The 12,995-nt window shown below is 50.0% G+C and overlaps 1 protein-coding gene across 1 annotated transcript; it reads right to left on the bottom strand.

Moving 5' to 3' along the window:
* Positions 1–4,395: 4,395 nt before the first annotated feature.
* On the bottom strand, positions 4,396–9,171 carry LOC130405616 (uncharacterized). Its single transcript, XM_056610792.1, has 3 exons — positions 9,107–9,171; positions 8,651–8,829; positions 4,396–7,888 (listed from the first exon to the last, which is right to left on the bottom strand). The coding sequence occupies exons 1-3, from the start codon at positions 9,169–9,171 to the stop codon at positions 5,784–5,786; spliced, it is 2,349 nt and encodes a 782-aa protein (XP_056466767.1). The 3' UTR covers positions 4,396–5,783.
* Between the last annotated feature and the right edge of the window lie 3,824 nt (positions 9,172–12,995).

Here is a 12,995-nt window from a genome sequence, read left to right as displayed (position 1 = left end):
GCAGCTGTCTCAAAGTCGTTTTGTCATTCTTAGGCTCTTTGGTTTTCACGCACACCTGGATTCTCGCTAATGCTTCTGACATTTTCTGTAACATCAATATTCAGCGTTCAGTTGTCATCCTGCTCACATTTCTCCTCGAAACAACCTTTGATGCTACACGCATGTACAGATGTTTGTGTTGCAGGCCGCTTTGAAAAAAAAATACAAATAAGGCACCACAATAATACTTATAGCACAGGAATAATTCTTTAGAGGCTGTGAAACTCGATATATTTTTATTTAGTTCTGTTTCATTTAAAGATATTACTATGAAAGTCAAGGCACTTTGACACTGTCAATCCTTTGAACAGGTGACCGCCCTGTATGTGACACTTATCAGCTTATTGGTTTGAAGTAGGCACTTTATCGTGAACAACAATTCTTAATGGCATACGATGATATATTGGTTTACAAGGAATTATTCTGTGCATCCCAACGTTTGGATATTTGTTCATGATTGTAATAAAAAGGTTGTTAATCAAGCATTCCTTAGTATGTAAGGTAACTGCGATAAAATGTTGGTAACCTTAAATTTGTATGCTTAACACATCAGTGGTAAGCAAAATATGATCATATATTCTGCTGTTGAAATGTGTAACACATCTGAAAATGAATATTAAAATATTTTTATTTGAATCACAGTAGTACTCATTATGTACGGCCTGTCTTAGTTCTCACACATTGTGCCTCATTTGACAATATCTGTCATTATTTATAATAACCAAATAAAGGATAAGACATGTAGTATCTCCACCTTGTTTAACCTGTTGTTTAAACACACAAACTAACACCCATTATGTATTTCCCCCCACACTCCAAACAAACGTTTGTGGCTAAAATGTTCAATGTCTAACTCTCTGAAAGAGTGCTTTCTTCTCATAATACAATCAATGTTTGCACACAATTAACCAGTCGTCTCAATTTAAATGTTCAAAGGCTTAAGTGTGCCTTTTTTAAACATTTTTACCGGGTGAATTGTGTAGTCCCGGTTCAACTGGCTTCCTGTTTTAAGACTATCCTGATATCATATCTCTCTTGCCCACATACCGCAGCCTTCTGCCCCATCACTGAGACTGCTGTCGTCGTTGGACTCGCCTGTAAACCCTGCCTTCTCCCAGGGTCTCTGAGTATACTGCTGATTATTCACTGGTAGGCGTCTGTGTTCAATGCTAGTTCCCACCAAACCATTTCGAGTCGTCTGCTGCTTGGACTGCCTGGAGACTGACCGTATTCACCTCATGGAGTCAATATTGTGCGTTGATATCCACGATTCTGAAATGGATTCTACACCTCTCAGGTTCAAGCGACTTGCAGTGCAGGACCACCACTATCGGCAGAGCTGTGTATTGTTTTGGGTTTTGTTGTTATGAAGAGTCTCTCTAGCAAATAGTTTGGTCAGCTTTGTGGAAACCAACACCTGCAATTATGTGGTTTTCATTTGCCTTCCCCGTGCTCCAAATCATGCAATTATTTTTAACATTGAGAAAGGGTTGGGGGGGGGGGGGGGATCCAGTGACTCTAAAAACAAAGTGCTTTCCTTTTGTTGTCGTTTGCTTACCTCCCGCTGAGTCACTCCTGCCTTTCCACATCTTGAGTCCAAGCTGTTTTCTTCAGGACTATTCGTTCCACACGTCGATGGAAGGGGAAGCAAACATCTACAGACACACCGGCAAAATAACTTCCTCATCAAAACCCCAAGTAACCAGGCACGCTTCCTGCCTTCCCACAGAGTGATGTAGCCTTGGTGCAGACCCTTTTCCCAACCTGTTATCTGACCCATTTTATTTTGTTTGGTGCAGCAGACGCCATTCCACCGAGACTCAATCAAAGCGGTTATTTTTAGGCCCAAATTGCACCTTGCCTGGGCGCAGCGGCTCTTTCACTTTGATTTCGGCTATCAATTCCTCTTTCCCTGAGTATTCCCTTTGGCAAACTGAGAAAAAAACTGAAAATCGTCCTCATCTTCCGGCATCAAAGCCCCCTTAGAGCAACACAGACACGCCTTCATGCTTTCATGCCTTCCTGCTTGGATCATCCGGTGGACAGTGGGGGGGAAAGGAGTTGTGGATAAGACTCAAAGTAAAAAAGAAGTCACGGAGGGAACGGAACGGATCATCTGAATGTGAGGGCGTTAGAAGAGCTGTGAGGCCGTTCTGCTGACCACATCTGACCCGCCGGTGGTGGGAATATCTTGGAATATCTGGGTGTTCACACCACTAGACCGAGGCCCAATCTGGGCCTTCGTTAGCCTCATAGCATAATTGCATAAATCATATTTTGGCCAAATTGTGATATGTAAACTAACTCTACTCGCCTTGCTCTGCTGATTCACTTTGCCCCATTGGCTGTATCCTCAGTCAATCAGAGTGCTTTTTAAATTCAATAATCACTATCTGCCTAAGTCATCTATTTGTCTTAGGCATTTTTGATGCTAAATAGAAGATCAACTTTAAAATATGACCTAAGCAACTATGCTATGAGGCTATTAATATGCAAGTTTAGAAATTATGCTAATTCCCTTGAAATTCACACTTTCACAAACATCTGTTTGTGAGGGGGTGACTATCTAGGGAATTAGGCATTTTAAACTCCCATAACGTCGATACCGGACGAACCAAGTAACGTTTGTATATCTGCTTGTGAATTGCAAAAGGCTGTTAAAACGGGAACAGGGTATTCCTGAACACGCCCTTTCTCCCCTTTCAGTGGCCGCTCATCGATTCTCACGGGCTGTTCTCACTGGTCATTCCCCAGACCAAGGTTCAGTCTGCGATGAATACAATCACAGATACAGAAGGGCGGAGGTGGAGAGACTTGTAGCTTAAGGGTGACATATTACACCACCAGGTGTGAGTGTGATTAGCCGTTACAAGCCGTTTTGAAAATCTGCCTCTTCTGACATCACAAGTGGGCGTGTCCACCTAGATGTATGACGGATAGATGAGCAACGTTTGCTATAGTCCACTTGGTAGGCCATCACACATCTAGCTGGACACACCCACTTGTGATATCAGAAGGTGGTCGATTTTCAAAATGTCTTATAACGGCTAATCACACCTGGTGGTATAATATGTCGCCTTTAAGGGTGATGCACATAGATGGATGGATGGACGGACGGAGAGACAGTCAGACGGGTGACGAGATAGACAGAGGCCAGCAGTCTGCCTACCATGTCCATACTTTGAGCGACCCAGGTTTGATTGTCCTATAGGGTAATTATTTCCCTGACAGTTGATCCAGTTTGGATTGTATACTTTGATTGTTCTCTGCCTCCCATTGGATGAACAAATTGGCACTGTTTGCACAGAAGAGTAAGGTGTAAATAGATAGTTAGCTTTAAAATTGGATGCATCCGACTGCATCTTTGCATTTGCATTCGTTGAGAATATTTTCTAAAGCTATTTTGTGTCTCAGTGTGGGGAGACCAGAATATTTTCTAAAGCTAATTTGTGTGTCAGTGTGGTGAGACCTGGCATTTTGCCTCAGGCTATACAGTTCAAAGACATTTTTACCTTTCATATTTTAATGGAATAAGGTTATTTGGGGTATAGGGCCGAATTCTTCAGCTACATGGCTATTAGTCCAGGGCCAACCAAGGCATGCGCTGCATAATTGTTTCATTATGTGTCGCAGCCTTTACAACGGCCACATTTTGGCCACATTTCTTGTGGCTGTCCAATCAATGTTGATGGGAAGTGTATTCAATGGAAGCAATTAATTCCTCAAGGCGTGCTGTAATGACCAGAAAAGGCTCTGTTGTCCTTCTCGCGAAGCAGTGCCTGCAATGACTTAATGTATCAGGATGCATTGCAGGCAAGCCTCTAGTGCTTCTATTTACTGTGACATGAGCAGCTGTGATACACTCTGGTCGGTGTAGTTTAGGTAAATGTAAAATGACTTCCAAGTTGTATTCATTTATTAATTAATAAATATGGCAAGGGCGCTCCGCTACCATGCAGGAGATCTCCCTGAGCCCGTGTGGAGATAGCTGGTTTAACCTGTTGCACAGCGATGACTCAATGTGCCAACCGGTGTGCAGCCTCACCCAGCCCCAGAGTCCATCAGACTCCGCCAGGTGAGGCTATTTAAATCAGCCGTCATCCACACACACTCTGTGAGAAAGAGTTTTCTTGACGCACATGGTTGTAGTTAAAATGCATATTTTTACTTAAAACACAGCACAACCGTCGAGTCACTTGCACAACTCAAGCCTCCCTCCAGTCTAAAACTCTGGCCCTCTTAAGGAGCACCAGAATGGGTGTGGCTCAATTAGCCTAGGAGCCACAGCTGCAGACTATTACGGCTAACAGCCAGACAGGAATATGTGCATCTTTTAAAACATGGTTTAAAACGATAGTTACGTATGTAACTACGGTTCTATGAATTCCGGATGACCGCCAGAGGCGGTGCTTTAGCACTGGATGTTCCATCTCGCGCATGCGCAGGTCGAGTAATTATACCAAAAAAGTCACCTGTGACACCTGGGTGACCCGAGAAAGTCTATATATTCCGGAGTCACCCGAGGTTCTGTTCCAACTGGATCTTCTCGCGGAATCTGAGAAGTCTGAGTGACAGAGAACTCTGGCGGTCATCCGGAATTCATAGAACCGTAGTTACATACGTAACTATCGTTCTATTTCATTCCTACTGACCGCCAGAGGCGGTGCTTTAGCACTGGATGACTAATACCAAAAAGGTCACGAAGAGTGCTCACTTCAATCAAGGGCTCGAAGCCGCCGACAGGACAGCCGTCGCCACAGGATGAGGAGCAGCGACATTAACCCTGTAGTATCGGGCAAACGTACATGATGAGGACCATGTAGCCGCGGAGCAAATGTCCTGAAGTGGAACCCCCTTCAAGGCAGCCCATGAAGTAGCCATACTCCTGGTAGAGTGGCACTTAACGGCCAAGGGCATAGGGAGCCCCTGCGCCCTATAGGCATTCAAGATCACATCCACAACCCAGTGGGAGAGTCTCTGTTTCGATAGGGCAGCCCCCTTCCTGCAGCCCCCGTAACAGACAAAGAGGTTATCCGTCTTACGCAAGCTGGTTGTCGCTTCAACATATGCCCTAAGCGCCCGCACCGGGCACAACAGGTCTGACACTCTTTCTGCACCCCCTGGAGAGCCTGGGGGATTGAAAGCAGCCAACTCGATTGATTGGTTTACATGATGGGGAGACAATCGTTTGGGTAGGAAGGATGGGTTCGGCCAGAGCACCACTCCTGACCCATCTGCGTGCCAGCGCAAACACGCCTGGCTTACTGACAAGGCATGGAGTTCACCGACCCGTTTTGCAGTTGCAATGGCAAGGAGAAATGCCGTCTTCATGGACAGCCGCGTCAGGTCTGCCTGACTTAGTGGCTCAAATGGGGGTAGACATAAGGACCTCAGAGCTACTTTCAGGTCCCATGATGGTGCCCTCAGGGATCGCGGCGGTTGAAGCCTCTGGGCTCCCTTCAGAAACTGCCTGATTAGGTAGTGGGACCCTACCATCTGGTTATCCACCCTTGCGTGTGTGGCTGAGATCGCGGCCATATAAACACGCAGGGTAGACGCAGCTCTTCTGTTGTCCAACACAGACTGCAGGAAGTGTAGTATCACTACCACTGAGCAGGTCTCCGGGACTTCGCCCCGCGCCACGCACCACTGTGAAAACAACTTCCACCTGTTTGCATAGAGCAACCTAGTGGAGGGTGCCCTTGAACTAAAAATAGTACGGACCACTGACTGGTCGCAAGACCTCAGCAGTGGGTCCTGGCTCTCAGGGGCCACACGCACAGCCGCAGGCGGCCAGGATTCGTGTGCCATATGCGTCCGCCTACCTGAGACAGAAGGTCCCGTCTCTCTGGGAGGCACCAAGGCTCTCCGTTGAGGAGTTTCAGTAATGGTGGGAACCATGGCCTTCCTGGCCAATGTGGAGCCACCAGAAGTAGGCTGTGACAGCCACGCTGGACCCTGTCCAGCGTTGCCAGTAAAAGGGGAATTGGGGGAAATGCATAAAGCAGGCTGTCTGGCCAAGCATGAGCCAGAGCGTCCTGCCCTAGGGGACTGGTCCTCTCCGTCAAGGAGAACCAAAGGGGACAGTGGGTGGTCTCTTCGGAAGCAAAGAGATCCGCCACTGCCCTGCCATACCTGTCCCAAATCATCCCCACCACCTCCGGATGGAGTCTCCACTCTCCGGGGGGTGGCCCTTGGCGAGAGAGAAGGTCTGCCGCTGTGTTCCGGACACCTGGAACATGGACAGCCCTCAGGCTTAGAAAATGGGGGAACGCCCACCGAAGGAGCCCTTGCGTGACCCGCAGGCTCTGCCTCGATCTGGTGCCCCCCTGATGGTTGACGTGGTAAACTGTGGAGGTGTTGTCTGTCCGGACAAGAACATGTCGGTCCCTCAGAACTGGAAGGAAGTGCCTGAGAGCTAAGAACACCGCAAGGAGTTCCAGCACATTTATATGCTCCAGTCTCTGCTGGGCATCCCACTGGCCTCTGACAGTCCTGCACTGCCATACTGCACCCCAGCCGGAAAGGGAGGCGTCCGTCTCCACAACCTCCCGCCGGGAAGCTATCCTCCCTAAGGGCGACCCCGCAATCAGGTATGCCCTCTCTCTCCAGGGTCTGAGGGCCCGAAGGCACCGCCCAGACACCCTGACCATCTTGTGTCTCTGCCACTTGGGGTCCAAGTGGAGACCATTCACCCAGATCTGAAGGGGACGCAATTCCAGAAGGCCTAGTGGGACCACCATGGATGCTGAGGTCAGCAGACCTATCAGTCGAAGGAAGAGGCTGTATTCCAGCAACTTCCCCCGCCTGAAGCGCTGTAGCAGCTGCAGAATGGTAGCTACGCGCTTTGGAGAGAGGCAGGCTCGCATGGCCACCGAGTCGAGCACCAGCCCCAGATAGCTCACAACCCGACAAGGTGTAAGGTTGCTCTTGGTAAAATTGACCATAAGGCCAAGCCGGTCCACATGGCTGAGGAGAGTGGCTGTGTCCCTGACCGCCTGCTCCCGAGTTGGGGAAATGACCAACCAGTCGTCCAGGTATGGCAGTATCGCCATACCTGTGGCCTGTAATGGTGACAGGGCTGCTGCTACACACCGTGTAAATATACGCGGGGCCAGAGACAGCCCGAACGGAAGAACCCTGAACTGGTAAACCTTGCCCAGAAAAGCAAAGCGGAGGAACCGCCTGTGACGTTGGGCAATAGGGACGTGAAAGTAAGCGTCTTTCAGGTCTATTGATACGAACCAGTCCCCCTGAGCGATAGCCTGGAGGACGTCCGCAACACGCAGCATGTGGAAGGGAAGAACCTTGAGGAACTGATTCAGCCCTCTCAAGTCCAGAATGGGGCGAAACCCGCCATCCTTCTTCGGTACCAGAAAGTAGGTTGAGTAGAACCCATCGAGCTGTTCTTGTGGTTCTACTACTTCGATGGCACCCTTCCCAAGGAGGGTGGCTACTTCCTGTCTCAGGACCAGGGATCTGTCGGGATTGGTGACCACGGTAACCTTGATCCCGCTGAAAGTTGGGGGCCGGCGTCGGAATTGTAGTGTGTACCCGTTGGATAGCGTGGACACTATCCAAGGGTCTGTGGTCTGCTCTTGCCAGTAGCTCAAGTGCTGCTGAGAAAAGCGTCCGACGACCGGCCCTTGGACTTCAGTACCTACCCCCCCTGCCCCTAGGGGCCCTGGGGGGGCGGCGACTGGGCGCCGAACCTCTTGGCGCCTGAAATGCCACCCGTGGCGCAGAGCTACGGCGCTGGTCAGCCCGTGCTGAGAAGTGCTGGCCCCTCGATTGTCCACCTGAACGTGGTTGAGAGCTATTGGCACGGGGTACCGCAGAGGCCCCCGGCCTAGAATGGAACAGAGGTGCACGCCGTAAGCTAGCAAACTGCTGGCTAGCCTGGCCTACCTGTACACTTCGCTCCAGGGCCTGAAGAGCAGCTGGCCCAAATGTCTGGCCTGGGACTACTGGAAGAGAACGGAGGGTCCGTCGACACACCTCCGAAAGCGGTGACTGCGCCAGCCAAACCTGGCGGCGCGCCAACGTAACAGTTGACATTAACCTGCCTAGCTCCCTAGTCATGTAAGCAAAAGTTTGCAGTGAAGCATCACTGAGGGTCTGTGCTGAAGGGTCAGCACCTGACCCACGTATAGTCTGAGACAGCGCCAGAACGATGTGAGAGAGCGAATTCCCAAGACGTCCCACACGGGCAGCAATGTTATAACTCCTGGTAAGGAGGTCATCTGTAATCCGGCACTGGGGCCGAGGGCAGCGCGCATCGGTTCTCAGAGCCTCGTCCGGGGAGACAACCAGGGACGCTATAGCAGGCTCAATCGGAGCTAACCGGTCCAAGCCATAAGAATCAGCATTGGCCATAGTTGCCAGACCTCTGCTATCACTAGTGTGATGGGAGAGAGCCCTTGAATCTGGCCAGCATCTATGAAGCTCTGCGATGTACGGCTCAGAGGGGGGCAAAGAGAAAACGGAAGGTTGAGCGGCCTGTGGAAAAAAGGCGTTCACATGTGCAGATGAAACAGGAGCTTCATCCAACCCCAGTGTTGCCAGGGCCATTCGCACGGCTGGTCTAACAGTGTCGCAGCCGGACACTGACCCTCTAGCCGAGCCGCCCAGAGACCCTTGAGAGAACGCCTGAGAGGCAAGGGACGCTTGCTCTTCCTCCTCTGCAAAAAGGCTACAGGACGCAGCTGTAGACAGCATGTCATCCTCTGTATAAGTGGGTTGCGCAGCCGCAGGGGCCGCGGCTGGTACACCCTGAGCTGGTTGGAGGTTCTGTAGGAGGGTTTTAATCTGAGCAACCTCATCCGAGAGCTTATTCACTTGGTTTGCCAAGTTTTCGACCTTACGGGACTTCCCGGGGGGTCCCCCAGCTGCCGAGGCACGGCGCCTGGTGCCACTAGGACCAAGACCCGAAGGGGGCAACCCTGGTCTGCCCTCCACCTCAGCCAACCTAGCTAGCCTCAGTGCATGAGGCATGAAACTACAGTTCATGCACGGGTTATCCGACACTGCTTCCCTGAGGTGTTCAACCCCGAGACACGCAGGGCACTGGTCATGGCCATCCTCCGCCTGCAGGGAGGCCATGCAGGTGACACAACTATGGGCGCTTAGCATGTCGGCAAATTGCAAGCAAATTAATCAGTAGGCTAGGCAATCGAGCTTTAGGCGAGAGCACCCGAGCAACGACGCGACACCCCGACAATAACAGTGACGGCAAGCTACAGGCGAGAGCACCCGAGCGACGCGACACCCCGACAATAACAGTGACGGCAAGCCTTGGAAACCCAAGCAGCCCACTGGAGAGCAAATTAATACAGGCTAGGCAATCGAGTTCTAGGCGAGAGCACCCAAGCAACGACGCGACAGCCCGACAATAACAGTGACGGCGAGCTACAGGCGAGAGCACCCGAGCGACGCGACCCTCCGACAATAACAGTGACGGCGAGCTACAGGCGAGAGCACCCGAGCGACGCGACCCTCCGACAATAACAGTGACGGCGAGCTACAGGCGAGAGCACCCGAGCGACGCGACACTTGACTCCGACAATAACAGTGACGGCGAGCCTTGGAAACCCAAGCAGCCCACTGGAGAGCAAATTAACACAGGCTAGGCAATCGAGCTTTAGGCGAGAGCACCCGAGCAACGACGCGACACCCCGGCAACAACACAGTGACGGCGAGCCTTGGTAATCCAAGCAGCGCACCGGAGAGCAATCAGCGCAGGCTAGGCAATCAAGCTACAGGCGAGAGCACCCGAGCAATAATGCGCCCGACGATAGAGTGACGGCGCCAGGAAAATACAGTGACGGCTTTTTGAAAACCAAGCCACTCACTGGCGATTAATTAAAGAGCGCAACTGGCTAAATAAATACAGTGACGGCGGCTTGGACCCCAAGCCGCGCACTGGCGCATACAAATGAGCAACCGGGCTTAGGCGAACGCACCCGAGAAACGGTGCGAGACCGAAAGAATAACACGGCGACTGAAAACTAGCCGCCAATTAATGCTCTAAGCAAATTAAAGCAAAGGGTAGAAAGGTGAAATCGGCTGCCTTGCTAGCCGACGGATAGTCGACTACGCGTAGCCTACACACTTTACTCACCCCTGCCGATATCAAACTAATTGCGAGTCGCAGCCCTTGGTGGACGAAGTTAAATCGAGGCACCAACCCTTGGGTTACAAGGCTACTTGCGACAAGCTAATATGGTATCTCTTACAACAAACAATGTTTGTGTGTCCTGCTAGTACGCTACCGCGAGAAAATAGAAGGAACAGAACCTCGGGTGACTCCGGAATATATAGACTTTCTCGGGTCACCCAGGTGTCACAGGTGACTTTTTTGGTATAATTACTCGACCTGCGCATGCGCGAGATGGAACATCCAGTGCTAAAGCACCGCCTCTGGCGGTCAGTAGGAATGAAATAGAACAGTGAAGACGCCATTCACATCTTCACACACTCCCAGTACTGCTGGTCAACAACTAGCGCGAGGTGACTCAAATACTGTCTCAATGGTCAGCTGACCTGTTTTACTTTTACATTTACATTTAAGGCATTTAGCAGGCGCTTATATCCAAAGCAACTTACAATTACATTTGTCAGAAGAAAGTTGAATCACAATATATCTCTGTCGGTACAGTAAGGATGTTCATAGAACCAAGTGCCAAGCACTAACAATCCCTAGGTTAACCCATTCCCTGTATGCAACAGAGATAGCTAGGATAAGATCCTACACAATGCTTTGTAGTAAGTACCACTCATTTTAGTGCCCTCCTGGTTTGGGATCTCTTCCAGTTTGCGTCGGGATCCTGAAACCGGCGTCCACCAGGCCTCGGACCCTGCGAGGCGTCAACCGTTCCTGCAAAGTCAGTTTTAAAACTCACTTTTCTGAGGACTTGGTCTTTTTACTGTTTTGTTAATGATGTTTGTACAATGTATTGAAGTGTTGTATATACAGTGTTTCTGACTTTTTTTGATGTAGATAGGTTTTTGTGCTGTACTATGCACGTTTATATGTCTGTGTATTATTATTAATTTTATGTGGACCCCAGGAAGAATAGCGACCACAGCTGTGGAAGCTAATGGGGATCTGAAAAAAGATAAGAAATGGATAAAAAGATTGTTACGCAAACTCCGGCCCTCTCATCTGAGACGGCGTCCAATGAAAACGGCCCACGCTGAGATTCGTGGCAGCAGAATGATTCTCTTTCTGTTGGCATCGGAGGGGCAGTTTGAGCAAGGCAGTACCACCTGCTCTCGACATCTCTGACCACGTTGGTGACCGCCCACGCCGGCCACACAGTATAGCCCTTACTCCGACGGTTGGAGATAATGTTGACAATTGTCTGAAGTCATCCCTATTAAGTCATTTCTATCTAGCCGATGTTTGCAGTAGAATTATCATGGGCGATATCAAGTACAAAAAAGCCCAACGATGAGCATATTTCAGTGCTTAACTGAATCAAGTCTCTTTTCTATCCCCTTTTCCAACCTTTGAGGAACCATTACAGGTCTGTTTTCAAAATGTCAGCTTTATTGTTCATACCTTTTGGCCTTTCAATCCTTCAGCTCTGTCTCTCTACCGGAACACCTGATAGGCTTTTACAGCCGCGAGGAAACCCTGGTGCCCCTGGCCACCTGAAGAACACTGTGTTGTGGTACTGTAGACCCTGAGGCCTCCCTCATCTGGAGGCCTCAGGGAGTATAAAGGAACAGATCAGCGGTCTCTGTCAGGCAGCTCTCTTATTTAGGAGATCATAACCGGAGATCATCTCTCTCTTGGCACCTACGCCGGCGGTAACGGTTGCTAGGGGAAGAGGCTCTCCGGGAAGAGGCTGTTGGATTTCATCTGTGGATACGAAGTGAAGATGACAAACACTGCAAGAAAAACACAAACGTGTGTCAACAAAAAAAATAGTACTTTGTGTAGCGTCTTATAGCTATCGTTGTTGTTTACAGCAGCGGTCCCCAACCCCCGGGCCGCGGGCCGGTACCGGTCCGTGGGTCATTTGGTACCGGTCCGCAGGGAAAGATTATTTATTTATTTTAATAAAAAGTTTAATTTAGAATTTTTTTTATTCATGCAAAATGCATGCACACTTAATAAACTCAATTTACTTCGCAATGCTGTCACTCTTTTACATGCCATAAGTCTATATGCAGTTGTTAGATTGCATATAACATGTTTGCATTTTTGGCAACCACTGCGCAACATAACCCAACCACCCCCACCCCCACCCCCCCCCCGGTCCGTGAAACTTTTCGGAGAATCATACCGGTCCTTGATGCTGAAAAGGTTGGGGACCCCTGGTTTACAGGGAATGGGCTTACCTATTGTAAGTGATTGTAAGTGCTTGGCACTTGGTTCTGACAGCGATATATTGTGTACGAAACACCAGACCATTTCTAATGTCCTTTTGTTTTAACGGGATCCACAATCCCACCACGTCCTCCATGATGGAGCCTAGAGCAGTGCTGAGCTCCCGTGAGCTCCCCCCCCCCCCCGGACCGGGTGCAACAACAGAGAGACGCAGAAGGAGAGCTGAGCCTAGCAGAGACTGACAGCGGTGAGTCATAATCGCTCGGTTGTTGCTGGCAGCTGCGGCGTCTCGCTCACCCAGTGCTGCCAGACGCATTGTCATTCATCAGAGAACGCGAGTGTACTGACTGACGGGATCTGTAACGCCGTCGCACCCAGAGGCGGGCCTTACTGGTACCGCCACGCCCAGTTCAATGAAAGCAGAGGCCCGTATTCAACTCATCTCAGTCAAACCGTTTTTATACGTATTATGGTGAATGGACTGCATTTATACAGCGCTTCTCTAACCAGTGGCCACTCAAAGCGCTTTACAATACTGCCCAACATTCACCCATTCATGCACACATTCACACACCGACGGCGGTGTCGACCCTGCCAGGTGACAGCCAGCTCGTCGGGA

Source organism: Gadus chalcogrammus, chromosome 16 (assembly GCF_026213295.1).
Source record: "Gadus chalcogrammus isolate NIFS_2021 chromosome 16, NIFS_Gcha_1.0, whole genome shotgun sequence".
Classification (NCBI taxonomy): domain Eukaryota; kingdom Metazoa; phylum Chordata; class Actinopteri; order Gadiformes; family Gadidae; genus Gadus; species Gadus chalcogrammus.
Note: the sequence above shows the minus strand (reverse complement) of the source record. Positions and strands in the feature narration are given on the sequence as shown.